This window comes from Pipistrellus hanaki (genome assembly GCF_964339955.1).
Source record: "Pipistrellus hanaki genome assembly, chromosome: 3".
Classification (NCBI taxonomy): domain Eukaryota; kingdom Metazoa; phylum Chordata; class Mammalia; order Chiroptera; family Vespertilionidae; genus Pipistrellus; species Pipistrellus hanaki.
The window spans coordinates 97011836-97036329 of NC_140505.1; the positions used below are offsets into that span (position 1 = coordinate 97011836).

At 39.7% G+C, this 24494-nt stretch overlaps 1 protein-coding gene and 1 pseudogene across 4 annotated transcripts in view; both read left to right on the forward strand.

Annotated features, from left to right (window-relative positions):
• The window catches only part of PARP4 (poly(ADP-ribose) polymerase family member 4), a 99579-nt gene that overhangs the window by 16318 nt on the left and 58767 nt on the right, over positions 1-24494 (forward strand). For all 3 annotated transcript variants that reach the window (XM_084878520.1, XM_084878522.1, XM_084878521.1), the window contains exons 10-15: positions 2909-3069; positions 4799-4936; positions 11828-11923; positions 15877-16060; positions 16249-16405; positions 21745-21869. In XM_084878520.1, the coding sequence (XP_084734646.1) occupies positions 2909-3069; positions 4799-4936; positions 11828-11923; positions 15877-16060; positions 16249-16405; positions 21745-21869 (861 nt within the window). The remainder of the gene's footprint in view (positions 1-2908; positions 3070-4798; positions 4937-11827; positions 11924-15876; positions 16061-16248; positions 16406-21744; positions 21870-24494) is intronic.
• On the forward strand, positions 4949-8790 carry LOC311619927 (calmodulin-like; annotated as a pseudogene). Its single transcript has one exon. The product of its transcript is annotated as a calmodulin-like (transcript).

The following is a 24494-nucleotide window of genomic DNA, read 5'->3' on the forward strand; positions in this document are numbered from 1 at the left end:
CAAAAAGAAAAAATAATCCAAAAATATGAAGATAGTGTAAGGAGCCTCTGGGACAACTTCAAGCGTACCAATATCAAAATTATGGGGGTGCCAGAAGAAGAGAGAGAGCAAGATATTGAAAACCTATTTGAAGAAATAATGACAGAAAACTTTCCCTACCTGGTGAAGGAAATAGACTTACAAGTACAAGAAACACAGAAAACCCCAAACAAGAGGAATTCAAAGAGGACCACACCAAGATTCATCATAATTAAAATGCCAAGGGCAAAAGACAAGGAGAAAATATTAAAAGCAGCAAGAGAAAAACAGTTAGTTACCTTCAAGGGAGCACCCATATGACTGTCAACTGATTTCTCAACAGAAACTATTCAGTCAGATGGGAGTGGCAAGAAATATTCAAGTGATGAAGAGCAAGAACCTACAACCAAGATTACTCTATACAGCAAAGTTATCATTCAGAATTGAAGGTCAGATAAAGAGCTTCACAGACAAGAAAAAGCTAAAGGAGTTCATCACCACCAAACCAGTATTATATGAAATTCTGAAGGGTATTCTTTAAGAAGAGGAAGAAGGAAAAGATAAAGATAAAAAATTATGAACAACAAAGTGACAACAAATACATATCTATCAACAAGTGAATCTAAAAATCAAATGAATAAAAAACCTGATGAAGAGAATAAACTGGTGAGTGTAATAGAATCAGGAGTATGGAAAGGGAGCAGACTGACAATTCTCAGGGGGAAGGAGGAATGAGGGGTGCTGGAAAAGATTGGACAAAGATCTTACACCTATGGATGAGGACAATAGTGGGGAGGGGGGGAGGGCCTGGGGAGGGTGGGACCAGGTGGAGGGGAGCTATAGGTGGGGAAAAGAGGAACATCTGTAATAATCTGAACAATAAAGATTTTTAAAATAATAAATAAATAAAAATAAAATACATTGGGAAAGGTGTTTTCAAATCTGATGAATAAGATAACCCCGAATCATAGACGTTATCTATAGAGTTTACTCAAAAATAAATTGTGAGCCAATTTAGAATGCTTTGGGTCCTTAATGGAGTTTTTCTGAACTATATTCCCAAACTGGAATGTATTGGAATAGTAGTACAGTTGCAAATATGTTTAGAATTGCTACCCTGTAAAATAATTTTTCACATAAGGAGATGAGTTAGGATTCTTTCTGCAAAGAAACAGAAAGTTGCAACTGACTTGAACAATGAGGACATTCATCTCCCCGTATAACAAGGAGTTCAGATGTAGGGAGGCTGCTGGTCCAGGTTACACCTCGGACCTACAGGTGAAGTGGCAGCTTCCCTTTGCCTGGCTCCCCTTGCCATCAGCTTATAGGTACAATATATTTCGTATTATCCCACCAGGAATATATGTTTTTATGTCTTTTAGAGGAAGCCCCTGGCAGACTTTTATTTCTTTGGTAAGAATTGAGTTATGTACATTTCTAAGGCAGTCCCTGGCCAGGAGAATGGAGTTACGTGACTGCTTGGAAATGGTCAGTCCCCCTCAAACTGGGATAAGGTCAGAGATGAGTGACCTAGATTTCAGAGGAGTTTGTAGATCTGAAATTTTGCATGTTTGGGGCAAAGTCTAACTTTGTTTTCTCAGAGGAGTCTGTAAAGCAAAATTAGGGAAGAACCAACAAATGAGATGAACCAGTAAATGAGATAATACAAGACCCTTCCAAATGTAAATACTACAATTTGTCTCACATCCAGCATGAAGAACCTTAGTCTTTGGTTTTGCTACTGAGAGGATATGTATGCTGCCCATCAGATAATTTATTAATTTAAATTCTATATATTCAATAGATCATATATCTCCATAAAAAAAAAGTACACTCAGAAAATTTCTATTCTACACTTTCCATTCTGATCCATTCCTATTCCTCACCCTAATAGATAACCATTTTTACTAGTTTCTTGTTTGTCTTTGAATAGCTTCTTTATGAAAATCCATATGAATGAAAACATAGCATATTACTTTATGTAAAAATAGAAGATGTCAGCACCAGGGAAAATCACTAAAGAAACTAGGAATAGGGAGAGATAAACCAAAGGACTTTATGCATGCATACAAGCATAACCAATGGACAAAGACACCATGGGGGTGAGGGCATGAATAGGAGTGGGGTGAGGAAGAATGGGGGGATAAGGGCACATGTAATTACCTTAATCAATAAAGAAAAAAAAAAATCCCTAAAAAAATGCCACTTACAGTACAGGCAGATATTAATCAAGAGCTTTGGCCCTAGCCAGTTTGGCTCAGTAGATAGAGCATTGGTCCATGGACTAATGGGTCCTGGGTTCAATTCTGGTTAACAGCACATACCTCTGTTGCAAGCTTGATCCTGGCCCTAGTTGGGGCATGAGTAGGAGGCAACTGATCAATGTGTCTCTCTCACATAGATGTTTCTCTCCATCTCTTCCCACTTCCATTCTCTCTGAAAATCAATGGAAAAATATTCTCAGGTGAGGATTAACAAACAAACAAACAAAAAAGAGTTTTGGCTAATAATCCTGGCTGTTGTGGCTCAGTGGTAAGAGCATTGGCCCACACACTAAAGGGTCTCAGTTTCGATTCCCAATCAAGGTTACATACCTTGGTTGCATGTTCATCCCTGCCCCAGTCAGGGCACGTGTGTAGGCGGCAACCAATTGATGTGCTTCTCTCACATTGATGAATTCTCTCCCTCATTCTCTCTCCCCTACCCTTCTTCCCTTCTATTCTCTCTCTTAAAAAAACAAATAAATAAATCCTCAGGTGACTATTAACAAACAAACAAAAAGCTTTGGAGAATAAAGGTTATTTTCCAATCTTTTTTGAGAAAGTGTAAAGTGATATAAGTATTTGCATATGTGATAATTCTAACATCTGTGTGTCATTTTTATCCACAGCTAATAAGAGACATGGTTAATGTCTGTGAAACTAATCTGTCCAAACCCAACCCGCCATTTCTTGCCAAATACCGAGCTTTGAGATGCAAGATTGAGCATGTGGAACCGAGCTCAGAGGAATTTTTAAGAGTTAGAGAAGAGATATTGCAAAATAATTGCAGGTAAGCATAACGAAATGGGTTTTCAAGGTTATCCAATCTTAATGAGAACTAAATTTTAAAAATTTAAATCAAAGGGTATTTATGTTTGCGTTTGAAGGGTATTACATAAGAAAATTCACCTAAATTAAGATTTTAAATTACAAAAAAAAAAAAAAAATGTGTATGGCAGTTTCTAAAATGACCACTCTGGCATAAACACGTGGCAAACTTGTCAAAAGCTATGGCTCCCCTCAATGTCCATCACATCTGCTGCCTCATTGACTGTGCACGTTCCTATTTCTTGAGCTGGTGTGCATTCTGCACCCTGGGGCAGCAAGAGTGACAACAAACACAGATAAAACTGTCATCGGATGAAGATTAACATTTAAAAACATGAAGAGAATCAAAGATCACTCCAAAACTTCCTACCCAGAGATAACCCTGAAATTATATAACCACTGTAAATACTTTGGTGTATATATTACAAATTGAATTATTGATTCTCCTCTTCACCCAGTGGTGTCCTAGTAGGCCAGCTCACTGAATAAAAGTCCTGATTTATAGTATTTGCTGATTTCTGTAGTGTAAATACTCCTAACATAGCTCATATCAAGCTACTGACCTGACACCACTGAGTGTGGAGCTGGGGAGATGTGCTAACAAGCTTTCATAGCCCCTTGGTGCCTACCGCTCTTTCCCTCAGTAGAACCCCCAGTCTTTCCCTTCGTTTCCCCATTTCAGCCACCCATCCTGAGCCACTGATGATTCTCTCTCCCGCATCCCCACATCCCCGCATCCCCACATGTTCTGTCTGTTCTGCCTCCAAATATCTTTAATTCACTGGTTTTCTTTTACAAAGTTGCCATCTTTAGTGCAGAACACTGTTATCTCATTTATACAACCACCCTTCCTGATGTTCTTGCCACTCCCGCCCTATCCCATATGTTTTCCCATAATTATCAGTTAGATCTTTAAAATATGTGCTATGCCATCTTCCAACACATGTCACCTCCAAAGAGAAGCCTTTCTTGACCACCTCTCTCTGAACCTGGTTGGTTTGTTGTTTTTTAATCCTCATCTGGAGATATTTATTCCATTGACTTTTTTTTTTAGAGAGAGTTGGGGGGTGGGGGGGTAGAGAAACATTAATGTGAGAGAGACACATCAACTGATTGCCTCCCACACTTGCCCCAACTGGGACAGAGATGAACATGCAACCAAGGTGTGTGCTCTTGACCGGGAATTAAACCCTCGACCCTTCAGTCCTCAAACTGACACTCTAGCCACTGAACAACCTGGTTGTTTCTTGAGTAGCACTTAAAATCAGGCATTTGTTAACTTGTTGATTTTTGTCTTTCATTAGAATGTAATCTCCATGAAGCCCCAGAGACCATGTTATCTTATTTCCTGTGCCTGGCAGGATGCTGGGCATGAAGTCTAATCATTGAATGCATGAGTGAATGAATGAGCTTATTCAAACTGTGTATTCTATATAGCATGTATATGATAAAATTTTGGATCATACTATATGCATATAGTTTTGTAACCTACTATTAAAATTTATATTTTACTATAAGTTTTACTTCATAGCTTTATTTTTTTAGTGTGATTTTTTTTTTTAATGGTTGGGATGGCTGCATAATATTTTGAAGATAAAATGTGTTATGATTCATTGCATCAGACATTTGGGCTGTTTTGTGGTTTCTGCTGATAATGCCTTTTCACTTTGTTTTTCTTCTAATTCTTACAGTAAAAGTCCAGTGAACATCCTGCAGATATTTCGAGTTGGCCGAGTGAATGAAGCCACAGAGTTCTTGAGCCAGCTTGGCAACGTGAAGCCCTTGTTGCATGGCTCTCCTGCGCGGAGCTTCGTGGGAATCCTGTCCCGGTAAGAGTGCACCATCTTCACTTGCCAAGTTTTTCAGCCTCACAAACGTGGAGTGTCTTACTTTTTTTTTTTTTAAGCAAAATTTTAAAAAAATATATTTTTATTGATTTTAAAGAAGAAAGAAGAGGGAGAGAGATATAAATATTAATGATAAGAGAGAATTACTGATTGGTTGCCTCCTATATGCCCCTTACTGTACCCTGACCAAGAATGGAACTGTGATCTCCTGGTTCATAGGTCGACACTCAACCACTAAGCCACACTGGTTGGTCTCATTTTTTTTAGTATATGACATGGGTCTTGTCAGTTAAAATCAACCAGCTAACATTTTGCATTATAAGTACCTGGTCTATATTTTAAATAATGTGTTTATTATTATATACTAGAGGCCTGGTGCATGAATTTGTGCATGGGTGGGGTGGGGTCCAGCTGGCAGTGGGGAGAGGACACAGGTGGTTGGCCGGCCAGCCCCACCCCCGATCAGGGTGGGGGGCCAATCAGGGGCAGGATGGCCAGGGGAAGGGGCTGTGGGCAATTGGCAGGCCAGCCCTGCCCCCTGGTCAAACTCCTGGTTAAGGGGACAATTAACTCTTTACTATGCAGGATACTTTTAAGTACAGTGTATGGATAGGAATTGCTTCTTGAAGACAGTATCATTAAAGAAAGGTGATTATCAGCCCTGGCCGGGTAGCTCAGTTGGTTAGAGTGTCATCCTAATATATGCCCATGTTGTGGGTTTGATCCCCATCAGGGCACATACAAAAATCAACCCATGAATAAATGGAACAACAAATCCATATCCCCTCTCTCTCTCTCTCTCTCTCTCCTTCTTTTCCTCCTCCTCTTCCTCCTCCTCCTCTGCCTAAAATTCAATAAATGAAAATTTTAAAAAAATAAAAATGATTATGAGTTTTCCATGTGTATGTAATCTAAGGATAATCCAAAACTTAAAGAGAAAAACCTAATTAGAATGTTCAGATACTATTTAATACCACTATAGTTTTCTGTTTGCTTTGAATAAACACTTAATATTAAGACTTAAATGAAGTCATAGGAAGCAAAGGAAAATATGATTTAATCTGGATCCTTAATTAAATATGTAATAAGAAACTTAAAAAGAAACATACAAGATGCCGAAACCGGTTTGGCTCAATGGATAGAGCATCGGCCTGCGGACTGAAGGGTCCCAGGTTCGATTCCGGTCAAGGGCATGTACCGTGGTTGCGGGCACATCCCCAGTGGAGGGTGTGCAAGAGGCAGCTAATCGATATTCTCTCTCATCGATGTTTCTAACTCTCTATCCCTCTCTCCTCCTCTCTGTAAAAAATCAATAAAATATATTATAAAAAAAAAGAAAAGAAAAGAAACATACAAGATCCATCAGGAAAAAACCTTTCCACAGTCTTTGAGAGATCCAGAAGACACTTGCACTTATCAGAAGGATGCCAATTTTTCTTGAATTAACCTGTAAAATTAATGGTATCACAATAAAAGTATTAACAAGATTTCCTTAGGAGAAATAAAAAGCTGATTCTACAGCACATGTTTTTCTAAAAATTTGACATTGTCGAGTCCGAGTGGAGCGAGCGAGCTGACTGGTTGTGTAGTTGCGTCTCGGAGACCAGTAGCGCTTGCAGCATGCTGACCAACTGATGGAAGAGCAGATTGCAGAATTCAAAGAAGCTTTTTCGCTATTTGACAAGGATGGTGATGGAACTATAACAGCAAAGGAATTGGGAACTGTAATGAGGTCTCTTGGGCAGAATCCCACAGAAGCAGAGTTACAGGATGAGAAAAATGAAGTGGATTCTGATGGTGATGGCACAATCGACTCCCCAGAATTTCTGACAATGATGGCAAGAAAAATGAAAGACGCAGACAGTGAAGAAGAAATCCGAGAAGCATTCCGTGTGTTTGCTCAGGATGGCACTGGCTATCTTAGTGCAGCAGAGTTTCCCATGTGCTGACAAACCTTGGGGAGAAGTTAGCAGATGAAGAGGTTGATGAAATGATCAGGGAAGCAGACATTGATGATGATGGTCAAGTAAACTATGAAGAGTTTGTACAAATGATGACAGCAAAGTGAAGATAGTGTACAGAATGTGTTAAATTTCTTGTACAAAATTGTTTATTTGTCTTTTCTTTGTAACTTATCTGTAAAAGGTTCCACCTATTTAAAAAATATATATGCACATATAGTAATTCGGACTTCATTCCTCCATGTTTTCTTCCCTTATTTTACTGTTATTGTCCTGAAACCTTATTTTAGAAAATTGATCAAGTAACATGTTGCATGTGGCTTGCTCTGGATATATCTAACTAACCCCTTCTGCACATCTAAACTTAGATGGAATTGGTCAAGTAAGGGAACATCTGGTTATGCATTTTCTTAAGTAGTTTTCTGTAAGAACTGTCAGCATGCTGTTGAAGTGTGGAGTCGTAACTCTGCGTGGACTATGGACAGTCAACAATATGTATTATACTTAAAAGCTGCACTATTGCAAAACGGGTGTATTATCCAGGTACTCGTACACTATGTTTTTGTGCTGCTGGTCCTGTACCAGAAACATTTTCTTTTATTGTTACTTGCTTTTTAAACTTTGTTTTGCCTCTTAAAAATAGTCTGCTTATGGCACAATTTGCTTCAAATCCATTCCAAGTTGTATATTTGTTTTCCAACAACAACAAAATTTACCCAATAAAAATTTGACATTGCCAGGGTTGAAAACGAGTAATGAGGGAGGATTAACCAGTCTACACATTAAAAATGCATTATAAAGCTATATTAATTAAAATATGAGGTGGTGTATAAATAGATGCATGAACAGAATAAAGAGTCCACAAATATACAAAAGCAGAGTATTTAGTGTATGATAAAAGTAGCTTTTATTTCTGTGGAAGAAACATCATTTCTTCAATGCTATGTATTAAGATAAATGGATAACCACCTGGAAAAAAAAATAGAAAATTGGATCCTTATCTCATTTCTTACTTAAATAAACTCCACGTGGGGTAAAGATTTACATATTAAATATAAAATTGTAAAGATACTAAATGAAAAACAGGAGAATATAAAAAATATTAATCTTTGAGTGGGAATGGCTTTTCTAAGGAAGACTAAAACTCAAAGCCATTTTACAAAATTAATTCCCTCTCATAATACAAAATTCAAACTGTAGGTATTTGTATAACAAAAAGCAGACATCTCCTTTTCCCACTTTCCCAGAGAAAAATGTAAACTGTCTGAATGCCCACAAATCCAATAGTAGCTACATGATCTTGAGCAGGGGAAAAGTGCAGGTTGTGTTGGGCTTACACATGGTCTGGCTGAGCACTGAGGGGGTTGGGCCTGAAGGATGCTGAGCCTAAGGACAGGAAACATGGCCAGCAAATCAGGGCTACTCAAGACAGTGATGAGAACCATTCCCCAGTGAACAGGCCATAGCCTGGGTCATTTTCATGGCACCTGGAACTTCCTTGTGGGGTTACTTTGAAAATGAATTTTTTTCATTTCATACTATTTATTTGTTGTCTTTAATTGGTGTTTTTATTTTTATTGTATTTTATTTATTTTTTTAAAATATATTTTATTGATTTTTTACAGAGAGGAAGGGAGAGGTATAGAGCTAGAAACATCAATGAGAGAGAAACACCGACCAGCTGCCTCCTGCACAGCCCCTACCGAGATGTGCCCGCAACCAATGTACATACCCTTGACTGGAATTGAACCTGGGACCCTTGAGTCCGCAGGCTGATGCTGTATCCACTGAGCCAAACCGGTTTCGGCAGTATTTTTTTATTTTTGAAAAAATAATAGATATTTTAATAAAAATTAAAATTTCTATTAAACTTACCAAACACTGAATAATCGCACAAATTAATAAGCATAACACAAATAAACCTATTTTTCTTCTCTGAAAGCAAAATGTCTTCTGTTGTACACACCAAACAAGTCAGTACAAGACTAATGATGTGGCAATCAGCTGCTAAAATATTCGCTGCTAGTATTAGTGGAGAGAAATGGTGCACCTGCACATAAGGTGCATAAGGGAAATGAATGCAACACAATTATAGCAATCAGTCATTAGTGAACGTTGTAGTTCGTTATTAATAACTAGAGGCCCGGTGCACGAAATTCGTGCACGTGGGGGGGGGGAGTCCCTCAGCCTGGCCTGCACCCTCTCCAATCTGGGATCCCTCTCACAATCCAGGACTGCTGGCTCCCAACTGCTCACCTGCTTCCATTCCTGATTTGCCCCTAAACACTTCTGCCTGCCAGCCTGATTACCCCCTAACCACTCCCATGCCAGCCTGATTGATATCTAACTGCTCCCCTGACAGCCTGTTTCCCTCCTCTGCTGGTCTGGTCACCTCTAACTGCCCTTCCCTGCAGGGTTGATCACCCACAACTGCCCTCCCTTGCAGGCCTGGTGCCTCCCAACTTCCCTCCCCTGCTGGCCATCTTGTGGTGGTCATCTTGTGTCCACATGGGGGCAGGATCTTTAACCACATGGAGGCAGCCATATTGTGTGTTGGAGTGATGATCAATCTGCATATTACTCTTTTATTATTTAGGATAGAGGTCTGGTACATGGGTGGGAGCCAGCTGGTTTGCCCTGAAGGGTGTCCCGGATCAGGGTGGGGGTTCCCTTGGGGCGTGGGGTGGCCTGAGCGAGAGGCCTGTGTTGGTTTAGTCTGGCCACGCCCCACAGCGACCCAAGCAGAGGCCCTGGTATCTGGTACCTTCCACAATTGAAACTTTGTAGCCTGGAGCAGAGCCGAGCCTTCTGCTTGCTCCATGGCTGCCCCCATTTCTGTTTGGATTTGTTTACCTTCTATAATTAAAACTTTGTAGCCTGGAGTGGAGGCCTAGGCTGGCCAGGGCTGCAGAAGCTTGGCTTCTTCCATTGCCTGGGAAACCCAAGCCTCTCTCCTGCTCTCTGTGGTCACAGCCATCTTGGTTGGGGTTAATTTGCATATTCACTCTGATTGGCTGGTAGGTGTGGCTGGTGGGCATGGCTGGTGGAGTGGCTTGTTGGTGTAGCTGAGTGATGATTAATTTGCATATTATTCTTTTATTAGGTAGGATATATATATATATATATATATATATATATATAGCCCAGTGCATGAAGATATATACTGAGTGGCCAGATTATTATGCATTCAGAGATCATAATAATCAGGCCACTCAATGTATATACTAGAGACTCAGTGCATGAAATTCATTCACAGGGGGTGGGAGGGTTCCCTCAGCCCAGCTTGCACCCTCTCCAATCTGGGATCCCTCAAGGGATTTCTGACTGCCAATCCCAGGGATCAGTCCTAAACCAGCAATCGAACATCCCTCTCACAATCCTGGACTGCTGGCTCCTAACCTCTCACCTGCCTGCCTGCCTGATTAGCCCTAACAGCCCCCCCTTCCAGCCTGGTCATCCCTAACTGCCTCTGCCTGCTGGCCTGATCACCCCTCACTGGCCCCCTGCCAGCCTGGTCACCCCTAAATGCCTCTGCCTGCTGGCCTGATCACCCCCAACTGCCTCCCCCCACCGGCTTGGTTGCCCCCACCTGCCTGCCCCTGCTGCCCTCGCCGCCCCACGCAGCCTGCTGCTCAGTCATTTGGTCGCCCCTCACTAACCCCCCTGCTGGCCCGGTCGCCCCATGCAGTCTGTTCTGTCATCACTTCGGTTGTGATGGTCACATAGGCAGATAGATAAATAGGTAGATAGATAGATAGATAGATAGATAGATAGATAGATAAATAGATAGATACCATACTGTACATTGCAAATATAGAATTTATTCATCTTATAACTGAAATTTTGTAACATTTGCATTGTTTTTATTTTTTATTTTTTAGAGAGAGTGAAAGAGGGAGAGGGAGGCTGGAAGGGAGAGAGAGAGAGAGAGAGAGAGAGAGAGGGGGGGGGGGAACATTGATGTGAGAGAGACACATCAATTGGTTGCCTCTGCACACGCTCCAACCTGGCTGGGGATGCAATCTGCAACCCAGGAATCAAACCCATGATCCTGCGGTGCTGGAGCTGATGCTGTAGCCACTGAGAACATTAGCCAGAGCAGTGTGTACCTTTTAACCAAATTCTTCCCATTTCTCCCAGCCATTCTATTTTTTTTTACTTTATTTTATTTTTTATTGATTATTGTATCACATAATTGTCCTCATCACCCATTCTCACCCCAAACCCCTCCCTATATATGCCCCCACCCTCCTGTTGTCCATGACCACTGGTTAGGCTTATATGCATGCATACAAGTCCTTTGGTTGATTTCTTCCCCTTTCCTCCACCCTCCCCTACCATCCCTCTGAGGTTTGAGTCTGATCGATGCTTCCTTGTCTCCGAGTCTGTTTATGTTGCTCATTATTTCCCCTAGATGTGTGAGATCATGTGTTACAAGAAATACACTTGTAAGAACCGAGAAGGAGACCGGCCATAATGGTTATACTGAGAGACAAATGAATCAGTCTGTAGTGAGTTTCTTTCTGGGCCAACAGTTCTTTTGATTCCCAATTTCGATGTCAAACAGTTCCTTATGTGTAGATGTCAACAATGATATTTCAGTTCTAGATGGTGGACAAATGGTGGTGATGCAGGTCCAACTGTCTCCGGTTTGGTCCTAGGCATCCTTCAGCGATGCACAGATGCTGTCTCTCTCTGTACTGTCTCCCAGCCATTCTAGTCTTTGGTTCTATGAATTCGATTCTTTGAGATTCCACATATACTAATAAGGAGGTCATGCAGTATTTCTGTGTCTGGATTGCTTCACTTAGCATAATATCCTTTAAATAGTACCTGCTTCTGCTAGAATTATGAGGCTATAATAAAAAGTTATTTCTTTCTAGTAAACATTATAATGCTCTTTTCTTTTTAGGGGGTTGCTTTTGCCCAAAGTAGTTGAAGATCGTGGTGTGAAAAGAACAGATGTTGGAAATCTTGGGGGTGGAATATATTTCAGCAATTCACTCAGGTTAGTATTATTATATCCTTAATCATGTTACTCAAGGAATCATTGCTGAATGCTTGCTATATGTTTTCCTCTGTCTTCCCTGGTGAGGGATTTCTCACCCAGAAACAGGTTACTCGTTTATTTATCAAACTAAAAAGCTTCTGCACAACAAGAGAAACTGCCAACAAAACAAAAAGGCAACCGACGAAATGGGAGAAGACATTTGCAAACAACAGTTCTGACAAGAGGTTAATATTCAATATATAGAAAGAACACAAACAACTCAACACACACCCCCACAAAAAACAAACAAACAACAACAAAAACACACAAAACAGTCCAATTAGAAATTGGGCAGAGGACCTGAACAGACATTTCTTCCCAGAAGACATACAGATGGCCAAAAAAAATATATGAAAAGTTGCTCAATCTCACTAGTTATTAGGGAAATGCAAATCAAAACTACAATGAGATACCTCTCACACCTGATAGAATAGCTATTACAAGTAAGACAAATAATAACAAGTGTTGGAGAGGTGGATAAAAGGGCACCCTATTCACTGCTGGTGGGAATGTAAACCGGTACAGCTACTATGGAAAACAGCATGGAGGTTCATCAACAAATTAAGAATAGTTACCATATGACCCTCACCTGATTGCCTCACCACTCTTCTGGGTATCTACCTGAAATGTTTGAAAACATTTATTCGCAAACACACATGCACCAGCATTGCAGCATTATTCACGGTGGCCAAGATGTGGAAACAACTGAAGTGTCCTTAGATCAGCAGTCGCCAACCTTTCGGACCTCATGGACCACCAGTGGTCCGTGACGACTGCTGCCTTAGATAGGTGATTGGATAAAGAAGATGTGGTACATATACAGTTAAATACTACTCAGCCATCATAAGGGATGAAATACTGCCATTTGCAACACCATGGGTGATCCTGAGAATATCATACTAAGCAAAATAAGTCAGATAGAAAAAGTCAAGAACCATACGATTTCACTCATATGTGGGCTATAAAACTGAAAACAACAAATGAACAAACATGACAAACAAACAAAAACTCATAGACTTAGACAATAGTATAGTGGTTACCAGAGGGGAAGCAGGATGGGATGGGAGGAAGTAGGAGAGGGTAAAGGGAGGATAAATGGTGGTGGAAGGAGACTTGATTTAAGGTGGTAAACACACAATATGCGGATGATGTATTATAGAATTGTACACCTGAAACCTATATAATGTTATTAGCCACTAAATTCAATTTTTAAAATTCATGAAAACTTAAAAAAATAAGAAAGAAACAGGTCACTAAAAGCAGCCAGTTTTCTCAGTATACTGTAGAAGCATGTCTTTTGTGGTGGATAGGCAGGAAAATAGTGATTTCACTACCCTAAGGACTTTTACATATATGTACCCACTTAATCCTTAAAAACCTCCTGATTGTCTCATTATCATCACCTTATCACAGGTGAGAGCCTGGAGGGCCAGTGAGGATATCTTGCCCAGGGTCACACAGCATTGTCTGTCTCCAGAGCCAGGAATCTTAGCTTCTACAGCACATGGCCTCTCTTCTAAAAGATTTATTTCACATGAACTCTATATGCCTAGAATAATATCTCATCTTGAATATACTTGTTAATAGTTAAATCTGTCCTCATAATAGCCACGATATATTGTGTGCCTGCCCTGTGTGAGGCACCAGGCTAAATGCTTCATGCATATTGTTGTAAACCTCACAATTGGTATTATCACATCATTTATGGAAAGGAAACAGAGTTGTGGAGATTGAGTAACCTGCCTAAGGTCACAGAGCTAGTTAAAGATGGAAACTGGGATAAAAAATAATTATCCAGGATATTTAAAGATAATTATCCAGGATATTTAATCATCTAGGATATGTAAAGAGTTTCTACAAATCACTAAGAAAAAGATAAACAACCTAGTAAGCAAATGGGCAAAAGACATGAATAGGAACTTAACAGAAGAGGAAACATGTATGAAAGGTAACATAAGTAATCAAGAACATGAAAAGTAAACCACAATGCTACCTTTTTTTATTCTTATCACTTTGAAAAAAAAAAAAAAAAAAAGCTTAACACCTCAAGGTAGCAGTCTCTAGGCGAAACCGGTTTGGCTCAGTGGTAGAGCGTCGGTCTGCAGACTGAAGGGTCCCAGGTTCGATTCCGGTCAGGGCCATGTACGTTGGTTGCAGGCACATCCCCGGTGGGGGGTGTGCAGGAGGCAGCTGGTCGATGTTTCTCTCTCATCGACGTTTCTAGCTCTCTATCTCTCTCCCTTCCTCTCTGTAAAAAAAATCAATAAAATATATTTAAAAAAAAAAAAGGTAGCAGTCTCTAGAACAATCTGAACTCTCAAACACTGCTAATAAAAGTATAATTTATAAACATATACTTCAGTTTTTGTATTCTCTGGTATAATTGAAGAACAGAGTTGATGGCATGATTCAGGAATTCTATAGGTTGGCCTGTGAACCAGAAAACAGTGCTGCTGATAAATAATTCTCGCTCGTCATTGATATTTCTCTCTCTCCCTCTCTCTTCCTTTCTGAAATCAATAAAAAATATTTTTTAATTGAAAATGGAACTCCCTTCCTTATGTCCTCTTTGGAGAAGTGTTATTCAGGTCCTCTGCCCATTTTTAAGAGATGCTTAATTGATTTTTAAAGAGAGAGAGGAAGGGAGAGGGACAGAGAAAGAAAGAGTAAAAGAGAGAGAGAGAACTATTGATCAATTGCCTCTTGCACACCCGCTTCTGGGGATTGAGCCCGCAACTAACCAGCAACCTCTCAGTGCATGGGACAATGCTCAACCAACTGAGCCACACCAGCTAGGGCTCCTCTGCCCATTTTAAAATTTAATTTTAAAAATTAAAAAATAATAATAAAAGAAATTTGATTCAAAAATTAATTAACATTCAGTTGAATTTAATGAAGTCCTTCATGACTTTTGACAGAGTGGTTTTGGTGTAGACACATGAACAGAGCCAAACTAAGTGGACTGAGAAATGGTCAGCAAACAGGCCAGTGGAGACGGTCCCTGACTGGAGGGAGGGGATGGAGGGGCGATGTGGAGAAGGTCTAAGACAAAGGCTAGTCCAGGCTCCGTGGGAAGGAGCTGGCATGTTTGTAGCCACAGAAAAGAGCCCTCGAAAAGGAGAGGTGAATACGAGGAATGGGGCAATTCATTTTTTAAAGTGCAAGTCTTAGAGAGGATAGAACAAATGGTCATTAGGCAATGCTTTCACATTTTGGTCTTGATCTTTGAAAAAATAGAAGTCCCCAATGTCCCAACCTGTGTTTCTCATAGCAAAAAGTGCTTTATTAAACCTGCTGGCTCCTGAAGAAAGTTACAGAATCATTCATTTGGGTGTCATTGGAAATTTTTGTTTTTATTTTAGATTCAGATGGCTCCTGAGAATATAGCACCTGTGTTTTCCTATAATTAGTTCTTAGTAATACTTGGTATTTAATGTCCTTTCTGAGCTTTAGTGCAGAGAGTTAACCCACTTTTTATTTTTTTAGTAGTCCTATTTTTTTGCTAATTCTCACCCAAGGATATTTTTTTCCATTGATTTTTAGAGAGTGAAAGGGAGGGATAGGACACAGAGAGAAATATTGATGTGAGAGAGACACATCGACTGGTTGCCTCCCGCACACATCCCAACTGGGGCCAGGGATTGAACCTGCAACCCAGGTACATGCCCTTGACTGGGAATCAAACCTATGACCCTTTGGTGTGTGGGTTGATGCTCTAACCACTGAACACACTGGCTACATCAAATTTTTAAATAAATAAATGAGTAATACAATTCTAAATGAATCTTCAGAGATAAAATTTTGAATGTTCTACAAGCAAAGTTTTTTTTTAATCTTCTATGTATATAATAAAATGTTGTAGTCATGTTACTATAAACTGTAAATTTGTACTTAATTCCTTTCACCTGCAGTACAAGTATTAAGTACTCACACCCAGGAGAGACAGATGGCAGTAGACTCTTGGTCATTTGTGATGTCGCCCTCGGGAAGTGCATGGACTTACACAAGAAAGATTTCTCCTTAAAAGAAGCGCCACCAGGTTATGACAGTGTCCATGGGGTTCCTGAAACAGCCACTGTCCCCACAGACTTCCAGGTACTGTATCGAGAAACAGGCAGAGAGGCTTCTGTTTTACTAAACATGGTTGAGTTTAAATAATTATTGTATATCTAGTCTCTGGATTCAATATTTTCACATTCAATAATTAGCAAACATGAAACTCTGCTTTTATAAAGACATGTACCAATAAAGCTTATTTCCCCATCTATTTATGTTTGCTCTAGGATGATGAATTTGTTGTATATAAAACCAGTCAGGTTAAAATGAAATATATTATTAAATTTTGCATACCTGAAGATGAAGTAAAGGACTTCCACCCTGATAATAATATTGAATTAGAGGAACACACACCTGAGGTTTTGAATTTTTCAAAGGTTGAAGGTAAGACAATGTTCTTGAATGCTATTTCATGTAATATTATAGAGCTTAATATTATATTTTCAATGGAATTTATATTCATGTTTGGTAGCTACTTATGACCTCAGACATAAATGTTCATTTCCTTTTTTATTTTGTAAAAATGAAAACCAGGATGCTTGTGAGAGTTTAAAGTGATCTCAAAATTATGCTACTTCACTGACACACCAAAGTTGAGCTCATCCACCTCAGGATAGCCACAAAAACCCACTGATACATTTAAGATGTCAGTGTGCAAAAAGTGTAATGGGGGCTGATAGGATAGACAGAAGGTTCAACTTTAGAATCAGGAAGCTTGGGCTCGTGTCACTTACCTGGCTGTGTGATCTGTGACAAACCATATAACATCTCCAGGCATCAGCTTCTCTCTAAGGGGAAAGAGACCAATGTCCATGCCACAGTGCTGCTGTGAGGATTGCATGGGATACGCAAAGGCACCCCGCAAAATGTAACGTGCAGCTTACCTATTAGTAGAACAAGTAACTGAGGGGGTGAAAGCTTCTTAGGAAATCATAAGCCCTAACTACTATAACATTACTTAGTGACATTGTAAAACACACAGACATTTTTAACTGTGATCAAAGTATTTTTTTAACCAGAAATGTATGGCTTCAGAGTGGGGAGAAACGGGCCTAGTGAGAATAATCTTTCCTGAAAAAAAATTCCAGAGGAAAAGGACAGAAGCAAAGGAATGACTCTTTTACTGGCGACTTCCTGCTGATTTGCAGTAAAGTAACTATTACCCAGACTGGAAATTAATAAAGAAGAGCTATACAATCCATTGATATTAGAAGAAAAAAAAAATGAAAGCCATGGCACCAAGGATTTTGACTTCAAGAAAAACTGGGAAAATATACATGAGTTTGAGAGTGAATGGTAGGGTGATGCAGGAAATTACAAAAGGGTGTCTTTTACTTATAGCAAAAATTTCAGTTGTACAAAAGATCAATACAATAAGCTCTCAATTAATTTTCCTCAAAAGCACAGTGTTTTTATAAGAAACAATACATACATAATATTCTATGCATGACGAGCCATTTACAAGGAATTGGTTCAAACTGAAGAATAACATCAGTGATGCAGGAAACAGGTATATAAAGTGTTTGGAAAATAGAATTGGGTTACATTTGCAGGTACACCTCGTGAACGCAGATGTTTAAAAACGAGGAGAAAATTTGTGACTGCAATAAAGTTGAGAAAACTGTCAACAATTATTCCTCAGCTTCACCACAAAAATTTTTTTTCTCAGTATCAAAAATATGTCTAATAAATGTAGGAAGATTTTTAAATGGTACAGGAGAACACACATTAGAGGAAAGTCTTATCAACTTAAGATCTATAGGAAGACTTTCAGCAAAAGTTCAAACATCAAGAATCATGAGACAGTTCATTCTGGACAGAAACCATACAAACATCATGAGTGGCAAAGATTTTAATCAGTGCTCACACCTTATACACATCAGAAAATCCACATTGGCAAGATACCATATAAATGTAGCATGTAGTAAATTGTTTAGTAAACATTCAAGCCTTGCAATTCACCAGAGAATGCATGATGCAGTGAAACCTTATAAATGTAATGAGTGTCATAAGGTGGTTTTTTTTTTTCAATGTTCATAAATTTAGACTTGTGAGAGATTCCTACAGGTGAGAATCCTTATATATATCATGAATGCATAAAAGCCTTTGCTGTTAGTTCCATCCTTACTAGACATAAGATAATCCATACTGGAGAGAAACCTTTACTCAATTTGTAAGCCTTATTAGGCATCAGAAAGTACATACCTGAGAGATACCACATAAATGTAATTGTGTGGTGCGACTTTTATTGAACGTAAGGCCTTACAGATCATCAGGGAACTCATACATTTATTTCTTAAAAATGTAAGAAATGTGATAAGGGCTTTTCCAGACATTCACAACTTTGGAGTCATAAGAGAATGTATATAGGAGAGAAAACTTAAAAATGTGGTGAGAGTAGTTAAACCTTTACACGGAGGTCAAATCTTACTCAACATAAGAAAAGTCATACCGGAGAGGTACCTCACAAATGTAGTGTATGTGTCAGGGCTTTTACATGATTTGCAAGCCTTACCGAGCATCAGAAAGTAGATACTAAACAGAAACATTATAGACCTAATTTATGTGACAAAGCTTTTATTCAAAGCTCAAGCTCAAGCTGTGAATAAAAGTAAAAGGAGCCCAGCCACCATGGCTCAGTGGTTGAGCATCAACCTATGAACCAGGAGGTCACGGTTTGATTTCTAGTCAGGGTACATGCCTGGGTTGTGGGCTTGCAGGGGCATGCAGGAGACAGCTGATCGGTAATTCTCTCATTATTGATATTTACTAGAGGCCTGTTGCAGGAAGATTCCTGCAAGAATAGGGCTTCCTGTGGCTGGAGGAAAGCCAAGGCAGGCTTTGATCCCTCTCCACTGCCTCTCTCCCTCCCGTCTCTGTTGTCTCGCTTCCCTCCTATCTCCATGATGCCTCGCTTTCCTTCCGTCTCTTCTGCCTCGCTCGCTCCCTTCTGCGGTGCTTGTCTTCCTTCTACACTGTCGTCAGTCTTTGCTCCACGCCTGCGTATGCAAGTTAACTGCCATCTTTGTTGGGTTAATTTGCATACTTGCTCCTGATTGGCTGGTGGGTGTAGCAGAGGTACAGTCAATTTACATGTTTGTGTATTATTAGGTAAGATATCTGTCTCCCTCTCCCTCTCTGAAATCAATAAAAAAATATTTTTAAAAGTAAAAGGAAACTTTTATACATATTATTGAAATAAAACTTATGCAAGCGTTCAAGCCTTATTCAAAGCCATAGACTCCATTGTGGAGAGAAAACTTGTAAAACTCATGTATGAGACAAAGCCTATAACCAGAGCTATAATCAAAGCCTATAACCTCACTTGATGAATATACATCTTCGAGAGAAAGCACATAAATATATGACAATGTTTATCAAACTTTAAGTCTTATAGAATATAACAGAATTCTTATGTGGAAAAAAATTTACAAATGTATTGAGTGTGATCAGCTTTATAAAAAATCTACAACCTATGGTCAAGACAGAATTCACATAAGTTTGAAACTAAACAAATATGTCAAGACCTTTAGCAATGAACTAGATACACCAAAGAATTCCTACTGGACAGAAACATTACAAATGTAATGAAAGTGATATGTTTAAATAAATTTTCTCAATGAATTACATAAAAAATTTCATATTAATTCTATTACTTTTGAAGATTAACCAATATCAGATGTTAAATTCCAGAGAGAATTAAAAGTTAAAATTATTTAAAAGTCAAACTCATTAGAATTTTGTCTGTCAATTTAGAGCAAGAAAATTTGTGGTAAAGTATAATTATTTTGAGTTTATACAATGTTTTTATTCAATTATTTGAGGTTTCTTGGAAGGATGACATGGTTATTGATGACTTACAACATAAAGTTTGAAATCTGTTGATGTTATGCTTTTATTACATGCTTTTCAAATTTCACTAGGATGGCCTCAAGGTTAGGAATGAAAGAACCTGCTTCATCAGGTGGGGTTTATTCAGATCCACATAACTAGGTAAAATTATAACACTAATTCTAAGATACAATATGATATAAATTTGAGAGTCTGGGGGTTGGCAGAGCCTAAATGTAAAACTGTTATCTAAATTATAGTGCATTTTGTGGTCACAGCCTCTTCTCTAAATTTTTGGTATGACTGAGGCTTTCCATTGATGATCACAGGAAAGGATTACTCTTCCAGGTTATTAGAAAACAGAGTAGGCCGGGACACTGAAAGAATGAATTTTTCATGTTAGAATGACGGGTTACTAGGGATGGAATAAATGATAACAAAAATGAAAGGTGAATAACGTTCTCTCTCCTTTTTGAAAGTTAATAGCTGATGCATATTGTAGGTTAAGGAAAATGTCTTATGTTTGGAAACAAAAAAAGATACATTGTAGAAACAGTTTATTAAAAAAAACAAAAAACAGAATAGAGTGTACTTTTGAAGGATTAAGAATTAGCCACTTAAAATGCATTTAAAATGTATTACAAATAGTGGTACATATGTGTCCTGTTTTTCCTCCATTGACCTCCCCCCGGCCTTTCCTACCTCCCAGTACATGCCCCCTTCTCAGATTCTTGTATCCATTAGTTATGCTTATATGCATGTGTACAAGTCCTTCAGTTGATCTCTTACACACACACACACACACACACACACACACACACACACACCGCATCTCCCCTGCCTTCCCGCTGTAGTTTGGCAGTCTGTTCAATGCTCGATTCTCTGGCCAGTTTGCTTAATGGTTAGAGTGTTGGCCTGCCAACCAAGGATTGGGGGTTTGATTCCCAGTCAGGGGCATTTACTGATTGCAGGCTCAATCCCCAGCCTGGTTGAGGCAAGTGCAGGAGGTAACCAACCAATTGTGCCTCTCTCACATAGATGTTTCTCTCTGTGTGTCTCTCCCTCTCCCTTCTCCTCTCTCTAAAAATCAATGGAAAAATATCCTTAGGTGAGGATTAAAAACAAACAAACAAAAAATGAGTCTGGGAAGAGAATATACTTCTAACTATATTTGTATTTTTGTACTACCTAATATAGTATATGAACAGTTTTTCAATATACTGTATTAGGAGTTTGATTTAGTCTTCCTTGGGTCAAAAGTCTAGGGAATCTCCCATTTCTCCAACACATTTTTGTAGAACAATAAATAATAGTGGCTGATGAGTTCAAAAGTACAAGCTGGGGAGTGCAGCTGTCTAGAGTTAGCCTAAGCTACTCTCATTCAGAATTTCTTAAGACCTTGATGTACTTGTGTGTATGCTTAAACATATGCCTTTCAAGTAGTGGCATGACTAGGTTTTCAAGATGACCTCTCAACATCTATAGATTTAAAAGGCAGAGCATCTGTTGACAATGCTGACCTCTTTCTTTTCATTGCCTACTGAAAATCATAAAATGCTGTTTGTCCATTTCTCCTGAAGTATCATGTATGAAGGGGAGGAGGAGGATTAAAAATCAAGATAGTAAAAATAGAATTCAAGAATGGCTTTAGCCAAAACCGGTTTGGCTCAGTGGATAGAGCGTTGGCTTGCGGACTGAAAGGTCCCAGGTTCGATTCCGGTCAAGGGCACATCCTCAGTGGAGGGTGTGCAGGAGGCAGCTGATTGATGATTCTCTCTCATCGATGTTTCTAACTCTCTATCCCTCTTCCTTCCTCTCTGTAAAAAATCAATAAAATATATTTTTTAAAAAAGAATGGCTTTAAAAGTAACATTAATATTTTTAATGTGTAGATTACCAGTTACCAGACACCAAACCTTTCGGCAGCATCAAGGCTGGTCTCCAGGACACCTGTGGGAATTCAGTTCCCCTTGAGGACCTGCACATCAAGGGGAAAATAATAGACTTTGTAGCCCAGGTGAGCTCTTCGTGGTTTTATGATACTTAAGCCAAATGGATGTCAATCATATATGAGCATTGGATTACAGTTGTATGAACTCAACAAAACATGTACATTTTCCAAATTTTTTTATTAATTGAGCATCTACTACATGCTAGGGATTGTTCTAGGCTCTGTGCATACAGCAATAAACAGTATGAAAACTCTGCCCTCACAGAGCATACATTGCATTGGGGGATGAAGCAACAAACATGATCAGTAAATAAGATTCATGCCCTGTTAGATGGTGGTAGGTGCTAGAGCCAAAAATCAAAGCAGGTAGGGATGGGAACTGTACAGATTAAAAGGATTTCAACTTGGAAGTTGCATGGCCAGGGACAGCCTCACTGAGATGACATCTAAGCACAGATCTGTAGGAAATGAGGGACTAAAGCCTATGGACTTCTGAGGGGTGCTCATTCCAGGCAGGGGAAGCAGCATGTGCAAAGGTCCTGAGGTAGGAGCGGGTCTAATGTAGTCAAGGGACACCAAAGAGTTCCACGGTGGCTGGAGCCTAGTGGAAAGGGGAAGCATGGTAGAAAATTGGGTCAGAGTTGGGTTGGGGAGGGCAGCTCACATCAGGACACAGGACATACTATCTTTAACTCTGAGTAAAATGGAAACCTTTCAAAGATGTTTGGCAGAGGATATGATTGGGATCACACTGGCCACCTGGTTGACAATTGACTGGAGACAACAGATTCTCTGGAAAACAGACTCTTGATGGAAATTTGTTTTCAGGAAGCTTGTTGGGAAGTGCTTTCTGGAGCGACACCTGTAAGAGAACATGGGAGGCAGAACCTCGCAGAAGGAGGCATGGACTGTGACACAGGCACACCAGAGTCCTCAGACATTTTCAGGGGGAGCTCTGAGATGTTCTGAGATGAGGCAAGGGGCGCAGACCTTCTACCCCACAGGGACCAGTCATTGGATGTGGCTGCCCCTTGTGGAGGGGTCATTCTCTTGTGTGAGGCAGTTCATCCTGGAACAGGACGTGACTGGGGAGGGACACAAGTAACACTCCCTGCAGCCTTGGTCCTGAAGACCATGGGGCACACCACAGTGTCAAATGTAGGTGACTATTGAGTAATTCAGTCAAGGATGATGGTGATTTGGACCAAAATGTTAGCAGTGGGGATGGTAAGAAGTGATTGGGTATGATAAATGATTAAAGGTAGAACCAATAAGATTTGCTGATTGAGAGAAAGACAGAAGTTGAACATGGACATAGTTTGGCCAGGTGTCATGGTGGAGCTCTGAAAGTGCTTAATTTTCTAAAATAATTTGTTTTTTAAGAGTTGACCTAACCATTGGCTCCTAACACTAAAGATTACACTGAACAAACACTAAAGACATCTTAGGAGAATAAGAACACCTAGTCCAGTGTTGTGGTATTGCTGTCATTTCAGAAGGGAATCAAGTTAAATTTAATTATTGCTTTGACCTGTGAGAATGAGATGTAGTGGAATAGGCAGAGCATGCTGCCCATGTGTGTGCCAGTTCGCATCTCTCTGACCTCTGCACTGGCCCACTCTGATCCACACTGAGGACGCAGATGCTCATGATGTGATAAAGCACAAATTTGAACTGATTCTAGAATCCAGGTTGTATTTTTCTCCCAAGATGTAAACAACTGATCATTGTTTAGACTTTGGTGCAAGTATTCTACATTTTAACAAGAGTCAAAGCCTTACATGGAAAGATTGAGTTCTAACTTTGGGCAGTTGTTTGAAAGAGATTGGGTGGGAAAGCGTGAAACGTTATGGGTGAATTTGAGATGGTAGCAACCCGGTGCCCCCATCCTTCCCTAAGGTAGAACCCTGTCACCAACCTGAATTCCTTCTGGAGTCCAGGTTCTTAACCACTGTGCTGCAATGCAGCTTTGTATGGACAGGAAGAAGCAAAGGATTTGGAGTTTGAAAGGCTTAGCTGTGAATCCTTGATTGTTCCTTTCTAGCACTGTAATCTGGGGGAAGTTACTTAACTTTTTTGTGCCTCAGTTGTCTCATGTATAAAATGGAAATAATAATATTTGTCAGTGACTATTAAATACAAGTACCCAGGGCATTTTTTTTTTCATATCCAGTAGATGCAAAACAAACAGTGACTATTTTTTTTAAATATTTTTTTATTGATTTTTACAGAGAGGAAGGGAGAGAAATAGAGAGCTAGAAACGTCGATGAGAGAGAAACATCGACCAGCTGCCTCTTGCACACCCTCTACTGGGGATGTGCCCGCAACCAATGTACATGCCCTTGACCGGAATCAAACCCGGGACCTTTCAGTCCGCAGACCGTCGCTCTACCACTGAGCCAAACCGGTTTCGGCAACAGTGACTATTTTACAAGGAGAGATGTGTGCCCTCCATTTGTTACTGTGGATTAGACAACTTGTACCATCTGATATTTCAAACCTCATAAGGCTTTTTTCTTAGGGAAGTTTGCCCCAAAATAAACTAATTATGTAGCAGTGGCTTTTTCACTGTTTGTGATGAGACAGCTGGCCGATAGGATGACCTTGAATCTCCAGGCAGAAGCCCAGCAGCACAGTCCTTGTGTGTTCAATGGCTCACATATTTGACTCTTCTTGGAATGAGTTCAGCG